The sequence below is a fragment of the Gasterosteus aculeatus genome, chromosome 10 (assembly GCF_964276395.1).
Source record: "Gasterosteus aculeatus chromosome 10, fGasAcu3.hap1.1, whole genome shotgun sequence".
Taxonomy (NCBI): Eukaryota; Metazoa; Chordata; class Actinopteri; order Perciformes; family Gasterosteidae; genus Gasterosteus; species Gasterosteus aculeatus.
Window position 1 is genome coordinate 5427381 of NC_135697.1, and position 21208 is coordinate 5448588.

The 21208-nt window shown below is 44.4% G+C and overlaps 1 protein-coding gene across 2 annotated transcripts in view; it reads right to left on the minus strand.

The window, feature by feature from the left end:
* Nucleotides 1-21208, minus strand: part of ext1c (exostoses (multiple) 1c) — a 60023-nt gene that overhangs the window by 8585 nt on the left and 30230 nt on the right. For both annotated transcript variants that reach the window (XM_040189141.2, XM_078081196.1), the window contains exon 3: nucleotides 2173-2266. In XM_040189141.2, the coding sequence (XP_040045075.1) occupies nucleotides 2173-2266 (94 nt within the window). The remainder of the gene's footprint in view (nucleotides 1-2172; nucleotides 2267-21208) is intronic.

A 21208-nucleotide genomic window follows, 5' to 3' on the forward strand; every position in this document is an offset into this window, starting at 1 on the left:
GCAGCTGCTTGGCACTTCAGGCAGAGCAGACAATGTGATCAATACCCTTGTGTATATGCAGCTGTGTGTGTGTGTGTGTAGGACCCCGAGGCTGGGTAGAATAAGTAACATTTCCTAATGTTATTTTTCCCAGGAAGCCCCAGAGTTTTCTTTTAAAGACTGTCACTCACACAGATGTGGCTGACGGGGGAAACTCTTTGTGTCCTAATTAGGTCCAACCTCTGAGGGGACATATGCAGGGAAGTAGCTAAACTGATGGGGGATGAGAGGAGAATAAGAAGGAACCAGTTGATACGTGAGGCGTCATGCTTTATTGAAGCAGATTTTTTGATGTTGCCTCATCCTCCCCGTCTCTGACAGGTTTTTGATGTTGTTCCACTTTCTTTTTGGTTTTCCGTGCCCTGCTTTGGTCTCCCCTCTTCTGACTCGTTTTTTCTCTGTACTCCTCCCCCTCCCGTCCATCTCATCCCATCCCGCTCTCCTCCTCCGTATATGTGGTCTGGAGTGCTGATAGATCTGGGTGTTATCTTTCACCCTAATACACTTTTTTTCTAATTAACCCACCAGAGAACAGCGGCAGCAGCAGCAGCGGAAATTGGCAGAGATCAAACGTTCTCTGGTCTCTGGCCCAATCGGGGGCCTCCGCACTTCTGCATTTCATCCAAAAATAAACCCGCTGAAGGAGACTTGAAGAAACAGGAGGACGAGTACGTGTCAGAATAAGCTGTGAGTTAAAACAAGGTCACGCAAAGACTCCCAAGGTGACAATCCAAGGCCTCAACATTTAAAATGCAGCCCGGGGCTCTCCTGAGTCTCCATCCACCCCAAAGAAATGAGGTGCTCTGCGGGTGAGTTTTAAACATCTCAAGCACTCCTTGCCTGGAGGTACGCTAACATGAAAGCCTGTGTAGTTGTTTTTGGTCTGTTTGCATTGGGAAAAGGAGAAGGGAGAGCGTTTGAGTAAATGTGTCTGTGTGCATATTGGAAAGCTGGCAGCAAGTCTCCTACCACACTGGTCTTGGTAATTGCCAGTTCTTTTGTGGGGTTTGGCTGCCACGTACAGAAGAAAAAAATACACACAATAAGAAAAATCTTTTTAAAAAAGTGCCACGAATGTAAAAGAGAGAGGACGTCAGGGAGGAAGAGACAGAAAGAAGTGGAGGACTGATGAAGACACAAGGAGAAAGGAACCATGGCTGGAGCCTGCTGCCAAGTGGGTTGTGCGTGTGTGTGTGTGGGTTTGTCCATTCAGACATCAGTGGTGAGGCAGACTGCCACTCGTATGGATGCTTCCGGACCATCACACACACACACACACACACACACACACACACACACTCCAGAGAGCAGTGTGGCAGCCAAGGTTCAGTGTTCGGCGGATGTAAAAACAGCCACTGGTGCTTCCTGCACTGGTGCGAGTCCTGGCTCACTTGGGTGGCAGAGAGAGAGAGAGAAGCACACCAGACGGGCGTGTTTAAACTCTTCTCTCGCGCCGTACTTGCACATTTCACTGACGGACTTAAATGCTTGTGTGTGTGTGTGTTTGTGCGTGTGTGCTTGGGTGTTAATGGACCCACTTTTACAGTTTAAAAGGCCCAGCGAACAGCAAATAAAGCCTTTGTGGTTGGAACTGCACTCAACACAACACAATGGTCCGAGGAAAACACTTGCAGATGTGACCATTAGGGTGTCAGTAACTAGAAGACTTCATAAATCACGGCTCTGGAACGTAAACATCCTGCAACCTGGTGCACGTCCTTGTTGACCGAACTGTATGCGAGCAGGGGATCGTTGAAGCGGAGCCCTTTCCTGGAAAAGTGTAGGTTAGTCACTCTAAGCAATGTAATCCAGAGCTGATGACTGATGTGTTAGCATGTAGCATGTAGAGACTTGCACCTATTGTTTATGTGGGAGAAACCGGAGAGTCGTAGGGCACTTAGGCAGGATGAACAACATCGTTCTTAAGCATAAGTAGACATTTTGGTATAAATCAATGTCACTCGTCAGAGTTATGTGTGAGTGAGTGGTTTATTCTTGCTGCACTGTACTGCAGCAAGAAGCTGATTGAGGAAAAGTGTACGCAGAGGAATGCACGTCTGCAGTACCATCACCTCGATAGCTTCTCAACCGTATATTATTGACTATGTATCACATTGAGTAATGTATTTTTACCTGTAGAGACTCGAGGAAACGAAAGGAGCCCAGGCGTCGACCTCGAGGCACCAAGCAGAAGGTGGAGTTGTGGAGGAGCTCCTGGTAATCAAACCTGAAGAATAGAGGGGAGAACTATGAAACACAGATCTGTATACAGTGTGTTTCATTTGATTTTCGCAGCATTAAAACCATGAATGAGTTCAAGTTTAAGATGCATCTCTCAACCTCTTTTCAGGAGTTCAACCGGCTCAGTAGCCTGGTCATGTGTGTCATGTGTAAGTATAACTGCATCAAAGTACCAGATTTGACTTTAAATATATAGTTATGAGTCTGAATATGCTTTGTATGTGTATGTGTTCAGATAGAAGCCAAAATGTTTGAAATTCTTTGGGGCCTCGACGCTGACAAAAGTCTCCTGGGAAAATGGAAACACAAACATTCATTTCTTGTTTTTTTTTTAAAAACACCAAATGATTTATTGTCTTAAGTGGTATAACTGAACCCAGTTAATAAGAATTTAGTGTCAGAAGAGACTTTGGTGAAGAAGTGATCATTGGACTGAAAAAAACCCCAAGATGCTGTAAAACCTTCATGAAAAATGGACGCTCATATTTCATATTGGAGGTATAAAAAAGAAGCCAAATGGAAACTTCTGCATTAGGGGTGTAACGATTCATTTTAACAACGATTCGATTCGAATCGCGATTCATGGTTGCCGATTCAATTCATGGACAATCTGGGTTAATTTAGAACGATTCGATTCAGTAACTTTACTGGACAGTGCAGGCAAAGTTTCTGAGATCCCTGTTGTTTCTTGTAAGGAAATCAGGTTTAAATTAATTCTGGATATTATAAACAAGCAAACAACAATTAATGGCAAATGTATTAACCTTTTATTTGAATCAAGTGCCATTTTCACAATAATTACACAATGTTTGGATCAATTCACAGAACCTCGGATTTTCAACCTCATTGTAGGGTCGCATGTCTTTACAGATAAACTTGAATTGTTACTGTGATGTTGAGTTTGGTGCTGGCGAGGCCTGAGGTGTTGGTAGAGGTGTGTGCTAGAGGTCCTGACTGTCGCCGTTGTTTAATCTCACGGCGCCTTAGTAGATGGCCGGAAAGATTCGTCGTGTTTCCGTGTTTTTTTATTTGGCTTCTACATATTCTACAAACAGCGACCGACTTATTTAGAACACCTCCGTGTTTGCAAAAGCCAAAATGTTTCCACTCGCTGGATCGATAAGTTGGTTTGTAAATGTCAGTCGTCTCCTCCACGCTGTGTTTTGTTGTTGTTCCGAGTTTCGCGCGGCTGCCGCTGCGTCCTGATGACGTCACAGACAGGCAGACTGAATCGAGTAACGTTTAACGTGTCTAAAGTGCTAAAAAACAAACAAACAAACACACATCCATACAGTTGTTGTGCTTAAATCCAATGTGCAGTTTCCAAGTATCGTTACAATCGATTATGTACTATTTCAATCGATTTGTAATCGATATATGTCGTCCGGAATGCCGATTTGCGGAGCACAGATCGATTCAGTTGGATCGCAGGAATATAAATCGATTAATCGATTCAGTGAATGAATCGTTACACCCCTACTCTGCATGAATGCTCGCCTTCATGCCCTGAGTGGGAGAGCAACGGCACGGAGCTGCTCAGAGGAGTAAACACAGGGGCGAACAAACAGACGGTCATGGGGGAGCTCGCTCATCTCGTTACGACGCCCACCCCCCCCCTCTGCCGCCCCTTCAGGCCCTGCTGCTCCCTCCCCGTCTCCCTGGTTTTCTGCATCTCGCTCTCTCTGCTTGTTTATTTGTGTTAAACGTGCCTGCGATTAATCTTCTCGCTCGCTTTCTTCTCGTTTTGTTTTTTTGAACCCTCCCTACAAAAAAGTGACTTTTTCTTCTCGCTCCCCGGATGAGAAAATTGTAGATGTCTCTGCTGACGTTGGCTTCAATTAACACGGCTGCACTCAGTCCCGCACATCAAGGGCTGAATGGACGTCACTGTGTATTCACTGAGAATGTGTCAAAAACATGGCAAACGGACACACACGCGCGTACACAAACATATGCGTCGGTTTACTGAAAGGCAGCCTTGTTTGGCGTCTGCTACGGTTCGGCCCTGGTATTCCTCCACCTGTTGACAGAGCCTTGCCACGGCCACTGCCGCACATGAACATGTGTGCGTGGGCGTGAGAAGGATCTGTGTGCATCTGCAGGAGCGTAATCCAAAAGCGGTGATGCACATTTGAACCGATTCTCGGTGCCAAAATACTCAGTCATGGCAGTTAAGGAGATTTTGCGCAATGTTTTTTTGAGGGATTTTTGTCTCCAAAGCTCGTTCTGAGCTTGGGATTTAGGTAAACATATTCATTTAGCTATGTATGAGTAAATGGATTGGTAGTAGGATGCAATGTACCAATCTACTACACAAAATCACTTTTATGCGTTCATGCGTGGGAGCCGAGGGAGTAAATAAGTGTGTGTGTTACATTCAAAAGCAAATACATTTCATCTCCTGGACCTATATTTTGTTTGGTGAAAGAATTCATTCTTATTTAGATAGTTATCAGCAAAATTCATCAGATTAAACTCCAAAATGTTTAAGAAAAGATAGACGTTGAAGTTGCATTAACATTTTTTATTTGTGTCAAGAAACCACATTGGTTCACTTTGCATCAGAGCAGTAACATAAATGGAAGATTGCAATTTTTTATGTTAATGTTTAGATTTAGCACTTAGTTTTTTCCCTTAAACTTTGTAATTATTATTGTCGTGGCCCTAATAGGCTGCCGCTGTGTTCTACAGTATGTTTCTGTGTGTATTTCAATGTGTGAACGTGAAACAATGAGCTGGTTATTGTGACCCACTTCTTGCGAGATTGTTGACGCGTAACTGGGAGCGCACTTGTGCATGAAGTAATGTGCGTGTTTGTCTGCACGCGTCGGCCCGTCTAGCCGATGAAGAATGTGATTGTGATTTAGCCTGATGTGTAGAAGTGATTTCTGCTTGCACAAAATGTAATCAAATAAAGGACCCCACACTAAACACAAAGTGGATGACGAGCACCTGTTTTCATGAAAGTTGATTGTGTCCAGTCGAAACACAATGAAGCAGCGGCTCACAGGGAGTCGCCTGCAGGAATGTGGAGACAAGCTCCAAGGTCAGGGAGCTCTGCACGGTTCCAAGTGATGACGTCAAAGTGCCGTGGTTGTTGAGCTGAAGCATAGACGGTAGTGAACTGTGAATGCTCTATTTTTTATTAAAAACACTTTATTATAACTCAACGAATCCTGAAGTTCTTCGTCCCGACCTAAAGGTTTTTTGAACAGTCTGCCGGCTGAGAGAATATACGTGAATATGGCGAGGGAGTCATTTAAACAACTTTGTTTCCAACAACAGTGATGTGCAGTCAGGGTAGGCAAGGCACTCTGCCAAAGTTAAAACATTAAAATGTTTATTTAATTTTATTTAATAAACTTGTATTTGGATTTTTTTGTAGTTTATTTTTGTGGTTCATATATATGACATGTGTGTCATTCCAATTGTTTAGACGTTACGCATTATCAAATACTAAAGAAATGGTAAGAGTAAGCAGCACTTTTACTGTCCATTGCGGGACAAGCGGAAAAAACATGCTGCATGTGCACGTCGATCCTGTGTTCTTGCCTTGTCCGGTAATCAGCTACGTGACGTTTCATTGTTGCTGACCGACAAACGTTTGGCCGCTTTATAATGAAGCAGTGAAGTCCGACAGGCCTGACGTATTATAATGAAGATCCCACAGGACAATATGAAATATTGTTGTGTATGTGTGATATGTCCTGGATTAATACACGATGCCCAATGTATATGTGAGAATGTGTGTTTGCTCACATTGAGAAATTAATTAGCAGCAGTATTCTAGGTAAATTCTTTGCAATTTTGAAACCGTCTGCAGATGATAGCCAATTAAATATAGAAATTGTTCTGAACAGGTTATCTTCTTCTGTCTTTGCGATGAAATTTGGGTGAACCCACCTTTTTTAAATGCCTCTTGGGCTCATCACACACACGCATACAAATTGGAGCATGTGCATGAGCGAATAACTGAGTCAGTGTGTCTGCGATGGGGGTTTGGCTTGTAGTTAAACCCAGCAAAATAACAATGACTCACTGCGTGCGTGCGTGCGTGTGTGATTGCATGCATTTCACTTTTTACACTATTTTTTATATATTACACTATTGTGCGTGGTAAGGAATGTACCTCCCTGCATGTTAATGTGTGGAAGCATGCATGTGGTGTATGTACAGTAACGTGCACGCGTGCGCCTACATTTACAATAGAATAAAAGGCTTTCCATGAATCCTGTGTGCTCTGGACGGACATTTGCATGATTGTTATCTGCGAGCGCTCATTGCCAACGTGCTCAGACCTGCTTTGTGTGGATTACATTAGATTACAAAACAAATACACTAGTGGATCATTGTGGTTTGTTTTGACCAGCAGCTTAATTCCTCTGCTATTCAATCAATGATGTGACAAGCAAATCTTTACATTTAAAGCTGCTTTTGATCATTTTTTGTAATATGTCGTAATTCAAACCCACAGAGATTTACAATGGAGCTCTTTGGCATCTTTACCGGATTGTTTGGCTTTTAGAACCTGCAACCTTAACAACATCTAAAATGTTGGTGTGGCTGGCAGATCATCTAGCGGCTAAACAGCCACGGGGTGTATTCATAAAGCTCCGCAGTACGAAAACTCCGAGAAAATTCAGAGATGACGATGTCTTCTAAGGACTTAAGTAGAAATAAGTTCCTGGTAAAGACGAAGGTTAGTCACAAAGCTTAAAGAGTCTCTTTTGCAGAGGATAGAAACAGTGAAAAGAAGGATGTAGGAAAAAGATTCCCCAAATCCCCAACGACGGTGAGGTGATGAAACAGGACGGATTAGATCATGCAGCCAAATGTGTGGTCCATCTCAGTAGAGATGCACTCACTCTTTTAATGTAGGCCTATGGCTCACCATTTATTGAACAGATCATTGCATGAAATAGTATTTATTATAATTACACCATTGCAGAATAGAGACAATCCTATTATTAAGTATTCAGTTCACATTTCATTTCACAAGTGTTTTTTTTTCTATTTCTTTTGGAAAAGAATGCAGCACACATCAGGATCAACCACCTCCTTCTGAAAAGTTCCATACACAGACCAAGAGATTAAAGAAGAGTAAATATTGGACTTACAATTCATCGGGTGAACATGACTCATGAATCATCTGCTAGATGTATAAAGAAGCATCGTCTATGTTATTATTATTATCATGATGAAATGCAGGGTTTACAGTTTCTGTTGCTTCCAACTGGGCAAAAGTAAAATCTGTGATTGCAGGTTGAAGATGAACCCTGAGGACATATTGGAAAATGTGTTATAAATGAGATATTCTTTAATCCAAAGTTTGGGCGTGTGTGCAACCTGAAGAGACACGGTACACTTTGTGTTCTTAGTATTTAGATTTGTACGCTCCTGATTGTGCACTGTGAGTGTCTGGGCTTTGTGATGAAGGACAATGATTGTGTGCACACACACCTCCTCCTCACACCCCCGCCCCCCCCCCCCCCCCCTCCTGAATCCCTCAGGAAGACGCGTGTAGTTAAATATTAAACATCCAATATGGAGCCAATCTCGGTAGAAGGACAAGGGCGGTTTATTGTGTCAGGACACACAGATTAGTTGTCTCCACATTGTTATCCTTTTTCATATTTATGTCTCCGATAACACCGTCTCATGCGGAGACATAAATACAGACAGAGCGTTTCTCACACCCACGCAGTGTCTCTCGCCCACACGCGCACACACACACACACACACTCCCCAGCATGCTGTCTCTGTCTTCACGTCAAGGCATTGGGCTCAGTGTGGTTCCGCTATCATCAAAGCCCTGTTTACTACGATGGCACCATTCTGAGTCTCCGGCTGCTTGTGTACGTGTGTGTGTGTGTGTGTGTGTGTGTGTGCGTTTTGTATCATCTGATAAGACAATCTAACGCCCTTCTTCTCACTCGTGCACCCATCAGCTTCCACCTGACCTCTGTTGCATTCCTTCTCCTCCTCCATTTTGCCAATATGTGTGATTTTCTTTTTTTTGTTTCTGCCATAAACAAAACTGCCTTTCGCTCAGTGATTCCTTCTTTCCTTTCCTTGGCCGATCCCTAGAAGGGTGGATGCTCCGTGATCGGCAGCAGCGTCTGGTCAGGTCTTCTCCACTCGGCTCCCTGTAAAGGTCAGGTGTCAGCAGGGCGTGTGTGTGTGTGTGGATGACTAAGGTTATGGATTAGCCGCCAGAGCGCCAACAGGCCACTGTCGATACGTTTTATTCTCATGTACACCTCACGGAGCACAGCAGAGTAGACGGCAACATCAGCACGCACACCACACGGCTGAAACAATCTCACCGGAAACAATGGAAATAAAATGTGCTGTTTGTTGCGTACTTGGTACCGTTTTCATCTTAAACAGCTCCACGCTGCACAGCTAGCTTTGACGCCTGCCATTCCCCTTCGTTCTCTCCCCACACGTCTTCTCCACTTCCAAGTAAAAATTATCCCAATAATGCAAAAAAAAAAAAGTTCCACAGCTTTAGTACATGGAGATCCCTTTTTGAATGAAACCATGCTACCATTCATACTTGATGCTGGTCCCTTGGCAATTGTGAAAAATGAATCAGTTGGAAAGAAAGCCAGCTGTCCCTCAAATACTATTACATCTCACACTGATCTCACGCTGACCTTTTCAGTTTGAGCCTGTTTCTGCTGAACCGCTCATTCAAGCCTCATTGTATTCTAACTTGACGATGTAATAGTTCTACCACGCGCTCTAAAGGCTTCTTTGTCCCTGCTGCTCGCACGCCGCGTCCAGACTCCGTCTCCCTTGTGTTCTCCACTTTTTTACCTCAACCTCTCTATAACTATTATTTCTATAATTATTACTGTCAGCATATTATTTTAGAATAATATTTTTGTGTGTGTGTGTTAGCTGCTTTATGTTTTTGGAATAATGCAGCAAATAGAATGTATATATGTATTCTTTTATGTATTTTTATATTATTGGTATTTGGCTGCTTCAGTGCGTTAGCAATATGATACAGTATATGCCCATAATGTGGCCTGCTATAAAATGAAAGATCTGTAATGTGCTGTACATGTGCTGATCGTATGACTGCAGCTAGCAGCACAACGTGCACACAACAGCGCAGGGGTGCCTGATGTGTTTGTCCAGAGAAAGACTTGGAGGGAGATGAGACCGTGTGTAGCTGCTGCAGCCTCAGGGACTCAGGAGGAAGGAGGTGGGGGGGCAGAAAGTCCCAAAACTGCAGTTCTGTCTGCAGGCGATGGGTCAGGCGCTGGGCTATAATCTACACTAAACATGCCGTCAGACAGATGCGGAGGGGTCAAAAGAAAGATGTATTTTACCGCAAGAGCTGTTATTTGGACAGTGCAGCGCTGTGAAAGAATGAGACCAAAGCTGTAAAGAATGCAGGAAAGGAAAATGCGTTTAGAAGATGCAGAGAAATGGAAAAGAGGGCTGGAGTGAAAGGCAGGAGGCTAAACATACAGTTCATGTACTAGTAGGCGGATGAATGAGTCCTTCTAGTGTCCACTTACTAATTCATCAGATAGGGGGAGAGAGAAGTGAGGTGAGAGGATCTCTGGGCAAAATCGCACGGAAGCAACAGCGGCCGTAATCTTCACTTTTTCTCCTCCCTGTCGTCCTCGTCATCCCTTCTGTCTTCATCTTCCCCCTCATTTCAGTAATCTCCACATCAACAAAGAAATAGGCCAGTGTGTGTGTGTGTGTGTGTGTGTGTGTGTGTGTGTGTGTGTGTGTGTGTGTGTGTGTGTGTGTGTGTGTGTGAGGGAAAAAGAGAAGGTGTATCTAGATGCTAAATCCGATCTTGCAGCTGCTCTAATGTTGGACCGGTCTCTCATGAATTAATTGCATTCTCAGTTACGCTTTGAGGGAATCATACTCTCATTCCGGTTGCACTTTTAACATGTTAACGTTTCAAATCGAAACACAAACGCAACAGGACTTGTTTGCATTATGCACAAACACAACGCTTGAAAAGAACAAAAAAAGTAGACCTAGATCAAAAAGAAACAAATGTATAGAACCGTTCTAAAGTATTCACAGGAGCCGGACACGTCTTCTACCCAGCTAACATCAGGCGAGCCGCAGGTACTAGTCACCAATCACTTACAGCGCTGACGTAGAGACAAACTATTGACTTTACCCCCAGAGCAGGTTGTTGGGCTGCGGGAAGCGAAACCCACACAGACACAGGGAGAACAGAACTCCACACAGGAAGCGGGGGTTTTTGACCCCAGGATCTCCTTGCTGTGAGGCAGCGGCGCTAACCACCCCACCACCATGTCGCCCACGCCTAAAAGTAAAATGTAATATTTATAAAAGTAGAAATTTGGCCTGAAGATCCAGGGTTTTGAAAGCTTGCAGGGATTGGCTGCCAGCAAAACCACACAAATGGTCTCTTTTTCTTTTTATGTCTGGTATCGCCTGACTGTGGAAGGTTCCAGGCAACTGGGTAACTGGGTAATTTCGGTCGATACCTTAAACATAATCTAGTACCGAAATCCATCCCTCCTCAACCCAGTGTTGCCCCGGTGCCTCACACCTGCGGTTACGCCCCTAAACCCAACGCACACCTGCGAATTAGTCACCGGACATTTTGAGCTAACTTCTGCTATCGGATTGTCCGTCGGTGCGGTCGGCCCCGCAGTATCAAAAGCCACCATTCCTCCGTGTCTCCTCGCCATCCAGCTGCAGACTCACTAATGGATTTTCTGCCGCGCAGCTTCGCCTCCCTCAGCGACCAGGAGTCATTACTGCCGAGGGCTCGAGTGCTCGGCCATAGAAGAGTGGTGTTTTTTTCTGCCTTTCTCTCGAGATACAGTTGTTCATTGCTTCGTCTGGAGCGACAATGACACTTACAAAAATGAATCTGTACATCATTTCTCTGACATCATGGTCTACATGTTCTTCTGTTTTCAACCCTGATCCTTAAAGCAATTATAAAACATGTTCTATGACCTGATCCAAAATATATTTATTAATTGATGAGCGAAAATAGACACTATTCATTACCAAAAAACATGGCTAATGTTAATATAGCAAGTTGCTTCTATGGTGTTGTCTCCTGTGTCTGAAAATGTTGCTTCTCCCCCTTTCAACTCCGCCTTCAGCATTCACTTCAGTCCGCTATTTTAGGTGAATTCATATACTGCGTGTTTATTTCGTTTTATTGGGAGATTATCGGGTTTGTATTTTCTACTCTGACGGCACGTTGTGTTTAGGAAGAAGCTAATTCGCAAGTAAATTAAGAATATTTTGGTGTGCCTACTGTAAGAATAATGTAATGTTGATTATTCTGTGCTATTTGGATGCTTGATCGGGTTAGCACAAACTAGACTTAGCAGTTAGGTGAGGCCGACAAAGGTAGGAAAAACTATTTTTTCCAGGATTCTAGTGAATTTTTCCATTGTTTGGCAGTACTGCACAGCATCATTGTCTACCGCAGCAGAGACCTGGTGGCATTTATCTCTAATTTTGTTGTCAAAATGAAGAACGGCGAGTCGAACACACCGATCTCCTACAACAGAACCAATTGGCCGTGTTAACTGTTGTTATAAATGTGCCTCAGTGTGTGTTTGCCTATTTGCAGATTTGTGCGGCTGCATTCCTGCCATCCTGCAGTTATTATCTCTGTTGACATTATCGAGGTCCTGAACTTGCTAGACAAACCACACGTCCAGTGCATCCCTTTTATATCCAATCTGTTGTTGGTTCTAGACCGCTGCACACGCTCCTGATGTACACGAATACACTGACCACCAGGGACCCTGTCATTACACGCCGTCCCTCTCTGCTGAGTGTGTTCCTGTGTGTGTGAGAGGGCACACTATTCTCAATGCACACTTGCTCTCCTCTCTTTGTCTCTATCTTTTTCTCCCCCCCCACCCACCGTCTCCATTAATTACACAAGAGACGAGAGGACTAAACTCTCTAATCTGAACGGATACGACCCCACCGCCAGCTGATCCCTTAACGCTGTTACTTATGTACCATAATCCAGCTCTTGCAAACACGCACACACAAATACCCACAAATCTCCTGAGCTGACGCAAAAACAGACGTGTAAATATATTATACACATTTAAAAATGGAGTATTTGTTTCCTTAATCGTGTGCATATCATCGCACAGAGCGAGCGGCAGAAAGAGCGAGATTTGGGTCGTACGTTCTTCATTGGAGTCAATTTTGTGTGCCCTGCCACGACAAAATTGTGACCTTATGCAGATAAAGCTGCATTAAATACCGTAGTTTAAGCAGTTCCAGCGAGGCTTATCAAAGTGCTTTTCACTAAATCTTTTTAATGTGGCTTTATTTTTTCATCAAAGCTAGAATTTTAGGCTCAAAATGACTTAATGAAAAGTGCAGGTCTTTAGCAAAAAAGCCTGCAGATTAAATTTGAGTGGTGAATAGTTCCTACTCGCCCGCACGGCTCTCTCTCTGCAATAACAGTGTCGTAGTAGCCAGAGGTGGAGGGTGTGAGAGACTTCATCATGTAGGCTTGTTAGTTATATATAGAAATGGGAGCACAGCTGTCTGTGTGTTGGGCTTTTAACACGACCATGAAGTCAGCGGCGAGACGGAGACGCGGAGCAGAGAAATGGAGAAGGATCATCTCAGCGTAGCTGCTGAGAGAACTTCGTAAACGGGGGGAGGACGGTAAAGATGCGAGCCGAGGACCGGCACAGGCAAAGATCATGTTTTCTTTAGGCAGATTAAATGCAGACGGTGCTGTTTTTTTTTTTATAGTTTCCTAGAATTAGATTCTGTTATAATCACATCGCCACGCCACAATCAAGATGCGCGTCGTCAGGCCGGTTTCCTGCCTTCAAAGCGCCCCGGGGGCTGGCTGTAAAACCAAATAAGGTCGGCAAAGTTGCTGAATTATACTTCGATGTTTACCACATCTTTAACATTTGTGCAAAGTGGGAAACCCGGATCCCTGAGGCCACAACTGATTCTTCTGCTCATTGGATTCATTGCAGGTCTTTGTAGGACAGCCTTGCATTGTTGCCCAATTCCATCTCGACCCCTATTATGAAGAGGATGAAAATATAGTTTTAAAGAAATAGTTAAAAAGCCTATTTCCTTTCTTGCAGAGATGTTGATACCAGTGACCATGACCCTAAAGGGAATATAAAGCTACCGCCAGCAGTGCTTTAGCTAAGATTAGATCTTTTTAATAGATTAATCAAACGAGATGTAGTGTGTTGAATATGTTTTAGAGGCTGTACTGGACAGACGGACTTTTAATGTATCGCTATAGAAGCGTTGTTGTTTTTCAATCTTGTATGCGTCCTTCTGTTGTCAGCACATGATAATGCAGCGATCTGTTTTGAGGGTCAGTATTATGAAAGAAGAGCCTCTGCCACAAAACCGTCAGGTCCAAATGATCTCATCACGCTGGCAAATAACCATTTATTTGTTTCGAGACATTAAGACAGTGGATGCACCCCTCTGTGTCTTTGATGAGAAATATCAATAGAGCAAGAATAAGCACATCCAGAAAGGGAGGCGACGCAGGTTTATGGAGGCAGGATTTCTGCCAATAAATATAGAGGCGAGCGAGGAGAGGACGTCTCCCGTATCGGCCGCAACCCGGCTTTCATTTTCCATTACGGCCGGATACTTTGTCCAATGCGCCAATCAGAGTGAGTGAGTGAGTTAGGGAGGACGGAGGACGGTGGGTCCCAGAAAACGAGAATCTTTATTACTGTGCTTCATACATGATCATGCAGGGAGGGAGGGATGCATAGTGGAGGGAGGGAAAGCGAGATGGGAGTAAGCTGTAAGCAGGAGCAGCAAACAGCCACCCAGGCGGCCTTTTGAGTGAGACGAGAGAGGATTTATTATAGTGAATTTACTCATCAAGGACATTTTTCTCCCCCTTTATGATCTCTCTGCTACACGCTGAAAAAAAAGCGCGTACGTATGGAGAACGTTGACAGAGGGACGGCGCAATTACGGACGTGTGTTTGTGTCTTTTTCATTGTGTAACTACAGGGAAAGTGCTTACTGGCATTTTGTTTGTTTTTCCAGGCTGCCTGAGAACTGCCAGATTTTGGTCCTGGTGATGAGACGGGCCAACTGGCAGCTCACCAGGAGCGACAAAAACACACGCACACACACACACACATGCAGGTATTCCATCCAATCAGCGCTGTCCTCGCTGGACCACCTATGGGCCTTTTAAGCCAAACAGACACATCAGAGACAATGGGGCTGCTCTTGAGAGCCCAAAGTCAAGCATTAAAGCTATTTTAGCTCTGAACAAATATACTGCCACATATAGACAAGCAGCTGTGCTAATAGCGGTGGTCGGAACGCCCTTACGCAGGTGTTGCTACAATAGGTATGACGGTCACGCGGCGGCTCCCTTTTGAAGTCAAACGAAAGGGAAAGTCAAAGCGAGACTTTGCAGAGACTGAGGATCATAAGTGCAACCATCAGTCATAAAACCCTCCTTTCATGTCCTCACAAAGCTCCAAATGGATATTGTGTTCACATAAAGGACATGAGACTAGGCTCTATGTACGTACAGTATGTAAAACCAGTAAAAAACCACCACACCACCAGTTCCCAGACTCGGTTTAAACACTACACCTACTTTCTACCTCAATGAACAGGTCACAAGAGAATAACTGCCATCCTGCAGAAGTACAGCATGAATCTCATTGTGGGGCTTCCAACGGCGCTGACCTTAGGCTTTATGACCAAACATAAAACAGAGGAGGCGCTGCTTGTTTTATGGAGCCATCTCTAAATAGAGCCTCTATTCATAAAGTGGGCCCATTTATCGTGAACCTTCACGGTCAAATGGTTGACTCTTCCAACCGGCTTGACTAAACCTGTGATTGAATGTCACTGGTGTCCTGCAAAGAAGTTTTTCTTTGCAGGACGGGAATGTGTTTTGTTTGGAAACTTTCTTGCAAACTCTTGAATGAATGTTAGAGGATTATTTCATAGAAAAATAAAAGTTTAAGGCGCTGTACTAATATCTTTATATTTTCTTATACAGAACATAGAAATATGGATACATCTTCACTGCATACATTTCAATTAAAAGATGAAACAGAAATGCTGTAAGAATGTCATATTTGTCGGATAAATGACTACAGCCTAGCACAAAGACTGGGTAATGCACTAGACCAAAACCAACATGTATAAAAAAGCTTGGACTCATTTTGAACCGGAGCATCTGCAGATTTATTCGACAACAGAAATATTATGATCCACAAAAGTCTGGCACGATACAAGATGAATGAATCCCCGTCATTTTTTTAATCTTCTCTGCCAAGAGGGACAACTGAAGCAGATTTTAGTGTTCGTTGTATGAGGGAGGACGGAGACTCATTAGGTGGAGATCTGCACTCTACTGAGTGCACTCACCAGGTTGTGTAATTTGCTTTGAATGCACTCTGAAGAACTGTAAAAATATTTCTTATTAAGGAAAGTCTGTTGAATGTTTGTTTGTACCCATATGGTCGAAGGATGGAAACCTCCCAATGCGCCACTTTCATATTAATTTCCGTGATCGCCTGCTCGCTAAACACCAAAATGAAACGTATGCACGGTAATTGCATGATATTAACCCAGATTGTCGGTGAGGGTTTCTTATGCAGCGTTGAGTGGGGCTACAAAAGACCGTTGAGGGAAATTATCTACTGAGGCTCCCTGGTGTGAAGATAATCTGTCTCCATGATATTCCATCTCCTATAAATAGTCACGCGGTTTCAGAGGTTTTCTTTCCTCCGAGCTGCAGTGTGCACCCAAAACCCATGAGTCACGATCGCAATCACTGTCATCTGTCTGCGGACTGGCAATCCGTCTGTGCACCAGCTTAAAGTTTGGTTATGAAAGCAAACGAGATAACTACACAATCTGCAACTGTTCCAAGAGGGGGGAAACTCTAAATGATAGCTGAAATGTTTTTTTTACAGGCAAACTAGAAATATATTTTCATGAAATAACACCGGCTGACACTTTCCACCTGTGGAGGATAAACGCTGGATACACACAGGCCCTTATTTCAGAGAGGTTAAGAGGGTATTGGAGGTTGCGGTGTATTGAATGGACAAAAGACAGTCTGAGGCTGTGGACGTGTGCAGACAAGTGCGGCGGAGAGGAGAGAGGACCAACCACAGGGAAACGTGGAGCGATGGACGGGCGGAGGAACAGATGTGTTCCTTCGTCAGGGCCACAAACGGGGCCCAAGGACACAGACCATCGTAAGCGTAAAGTCTGAAGACGGTTGAAAAATGGCAGCGCGGCAACGGGAGGCCCGGCCAAGGCAAAGGACAAACAAAACGTACACTGAGCGAGATAATGAGGCAGAAGTGGAGGAATCAAGGGAGCGTGGGAGGGGAGAAGACGGAGCACCGGGAGACCTAAATGGTCGGGTTTTCAGCGGCAAATGTGCTCGCAAGGAAATCCGTCACCGGAGGTGCGGCTGGCAGCTCATCTGCGCCGCAGCCTTTGTTTTATGGCGTTGACACCACCGCCGCCGCCGCTGTGTTTTCATCAGTCAGGGACCTGACACCCACTTCCCCCCAGCCCCCCCCCCCGGGGACGGGCAAATGTGTCTGCGAGGAGATCGGTTCATCTACATATCTGTGTGTGTGTGTGTGTGTGTGCGCCAGCTCCCACTTGTTGTCCCCATACCTGTAGTCAGTGATGCAGTGTGCACACAGATCATGCAGATTAGTGAGCTGGAAGCTTTGCGGAGGAAAAAAAGAAAAACGAGATACGGCAGCATCGGCGGCCCCTGATTAAATCCTTAAAATACTCAAGTAATCTACATAAGAACCTCTGAAGGATTTTTTCATTCTCTAGTGTGGCAGATTCTTTTTTCTTCTTCTTCTTCAGTGGTGCAGGCCTTGCAGCTCCTGGCAGTTTGTATTTCAAACACTAATCCTTCAGGCTCTAAGGAGAGCAGCGATATTTGCCAAGGAAACTCCCGTGGGTGTTTATTTAGGCCACAAATATACAAGTGTTGTCACTGCAAAAAACTGCAGAGTTATGGGTTTGAAGAAAAATGCCTTTCTATTGTTTGCCTGTGTAAGGACTGACTGTGGTGACTTTCGGTTCTTTGTACCAACAATTAGGAGAACTCCGGTTGCAGAAAATGACTTCTTTCATGTTCTCCATGCACTGGGATGCATGTAAAACTGTGTTCTGGTTACATTGCTTATTGATACACGCTGAAGGAGACCGAAGGATCCAAAAATAGTGAGCTCCTGTAAACTGCTGCATGTGCTAGAAGCGAATGCTGCAAGTTCAATTTGTGTGAAGGCCAGTGTTCAAAGTTCCAGTGGCTTGATGACACATTCTCTTCTGTGAATGTGTACTTGGGTATTTAGTCACTTTATGTTGTTAACGCCCTGCAGAAGGTGGAAACATGTCCTATTCCATGTTCACCTCAGGTAGGATGACTCTTCCAGAAGAGAAAGACAACCATCGCTTTGTTGCTCCTGATCCTGACTTCTAAATCCTGAAAGGTGTATTCTTGCCCCCAGACTTCCTGCTTTAAGTTCATATACGACAAATACCAGTACACTACATCCTTTAATTCAAACTGTTCTGCCTGCGAGTTACTTTGCATTGTGACGGCCGTTGAAAAGCTTTTTCAAGGACTTTCAGACCCAGACAGCCGGCCAGGAGGGGATTACCTGTGGTGGTCAGCGGATGAGGAGGCCGCGACCTTTAAGGAGTGGCTCAGTGTGAGGAAGCCCACCAACAAGTAGATGACATTACATTGCAGTAAATGCAGAGATGCACTTCATCAAGAAAGGTTGCAGTTTATCTTCATGCGGGAATGTGTGTGTGTGTGTGTGTGTTTGTGTGTCCTTCTTATATTTCAACAGCTGACTGCTCACTTGAGTGGGTGTCCGGCCGGGGACCCACGGTCGGCACATCAAAGTTGGTGCAAATTGGACACGCGACACGTTTTGATATTTAGCTTTTGAAAGAAACCGTGGAGTCTATCAACTGGTAATGAGCCACGACAGCTAGTCGCTGGATACACAATATGCTGCAAACAGGCTGTAAGCACGGACGTGTGCAGTCTGTGTATGTGACACCCGCGTAAACACAGATTGCTCCGATAAATAGCAGACACCAGAGGTCCTGTCAACGGAGACAGTTTTCATTTTATATGTGTGTGTGTGTGTGTGTGTGTGTGGAGGGCAACCCTCATAGGCATGTGCATGTGTCTAACGGCATTCACGTGCCCTCAGACCGTTTTACCGCTTGCAGGCACACACACAGTCGACTATGGACTTAAAGGGTCACCACAGTAAAACACACACACACACACACACACACACACACACACGTTAAGAAGTAGACTAGGAAGCAGGTGACCTCAATTGAGCCGGACACACAGTCCGATTCAGTGACCTCACTTGTTTTTGCAATGACCCACATATCACCAGTCTCCTCACACACAGGCGTTTCTGTAGGAGACGTTTATGGAATGCTGAGCATTTTACTGCAGTTGGGATTTTGATCATGTTTTCTTTTTGTACTGACGCCTCTGTGTGTAATTAAAAAAAAGTATATTCATGTGTGGTTTCTGAGATATCTCAAAGGAATACTGTTTTATTTTGGGAATTGTAGGTTTAATGCTATACAAGAGCTGGATGAGAAGGTCGATACCACAACCTTAATGTCGAAGCTGTGGCAGGGACCAGCCTTACTCTGTAAAAAATACAAATGTTTGACAACTAATTTGCTGTCTGTAAGTCTCACCCAGATATTAACCTTTGTCTGAGGAAGTCATGAAAAAGTCAACATTGTCAAACCCTGAAAGAAATGGTTGAAACCACTGCCTCACCTACTCCTAATAATGATCATAAACATATGAAGAGTAGAGGCCCTTCATCTCCGCTCAGTCACTTTCAAGTTAAGGTCACCTTCTGCCAGCTGACCGGACCGTTGCTCCAGAGTCTGGCATCAAACCGCTTTGTCTGTCCCGTGACAGAGAGCAAACCCATCTCCTAAACAGAGCTCCCATGAAGCATCTGTGACCACAGGGGTAACGTTAATTCCGTTTTTATGGTGGACCTTCTCCTCATGCCGCCGGCATTACCGGTAGATGAGACACGGTGAAGGTTAACCGGCTCCCTGGAGTGACACAACCACTCCGCCTGTGAAGTTTTAAGCACGTCGTCTCCTAAAGGACGGCAGAAAAGGTCAGAAAGGTCAGCTCCCCGGACGCACGGCGGGGCCCGGCGCTAACACAAGCATATGCTTTGGTTCCTGGCTCGAGACCTCTGGGAATAGCAACAACGCTTTAGTAACTTTTATTTATTCATTTTGGACTGTGTCCCACACAAACTTATTGTAGTGCCACTTTTTCCTAAACGCTGAGTACTGTTTAAACATTTATTTATATAATATATGAAAATCTCTCACACAAATACACTGTAAAATTGTTATGTAGTTGTAAAATAAATAAAGGCAATTTATATATGCTTTTGAAGTGCTTTTGGCAGAGTAAAAATATGTAAGGATTTTTTCACAGTATGACTCCTTGTTTTCACCGGCACCCAAAACCTCTCTCACAAAACGTCCGTTCTCTGCCCACTGCGGCCTCCGACGAGGTCAGCTGGTCAGGAATTCACTTCCTCAAACAGAATAATCTATAGTCTAACACTTTAGACTGGGGCTCTGCACATTATTAGCCATGTGATTTAGCGCTATATTGTGGACGTGGATCGCATGCAACCACAGAAGGATTCACTCTCTGGAGCTCAAGTATATTTGCAAATCATTGTGTCCTTCCACTCAAGTAGTGACTTTCGGGGCAGGATTTGATTGCGATGGAGCCGCAGCTCTTTCTCGCTGCTGCACGCACCCAAAAGCAAGCAGTGCAGCGTTGAAAGAAGCGCGGACACCTCGGGAGTGCGAACAAACATTCATGCGCTGACTGCGGGGCGTCCTTGTTGGCCCGGGCCGTCCTCCGCTCAGTGCTGTGCGATGTGGAGACAGTGGGTGCTGTGTGGCGGCGGGACTGGCCTCGCTCCAGTAACTCTCCAAAACATTCAAATGAGGGACCGGCCGCTGGCTGGCTGGCTGGCAGGCCGGACGCTTGCTGGTAAACAAGCTACACAACAGACAACAACCCCTCCTCTATGTAATTCTGACAGAGAGAAAATAAAATAAATATTACAACTCTAAAAAGGGGATAAACCCATGTCATATCATCTCTGTGAACTCAATTTGTAAATAAAAATGGGGGAAAGCCGTCTTGATTATGCTTATGCTGATTCTATTACAGAATTTGGGATCATTTTCCAGGGATAAGTACTCATTTTGTGGTTCTCATCATTAAGCAGTATAATCAATGTTATGCTTGTTTTAAATCTGCACATATATACTGAATGTTTCAGTTCTGCAGCGCGTCGTGCTGCTCTGCTCCTGTCAGGAAAGGCTGTTCAACTAAGAGAATAAATGATCAAGCATTTAAAAGCGCTAATGAGCAGTCCACACAAGCCGTGCATTTACTTCATTGTCAGCTGATCTTCTCAAACTCTCAATAGATTAAACTAATCATTGACGTGACCGAAACCTCGGAGATCAAGGCTTCGTTTTTAGTTTAGCTGACGTCTGCAGCATCTGACTGACTTGCAGCTCCACGTCATATATCACACGCATACACACACACGTCATACATGTGCTGAAACCGCACACAGTGGGTCGAGAGTGGCGACAGTCATTTCAAACCTGGAATGATAATGCGCCCCGATGCGGGTATTTTATTGTGAAGGATTGTGACAAAGTTACCTCATAGGTAAACAAAACCCACGATGGATTCTGAGATGGATTCTAGATTTAAAAGTAACGCTAGGTTCTGGCTAACTTAGCTTAGCATAAAGACAGGGAAGAGAAGAATAGAACCTGGATTTGT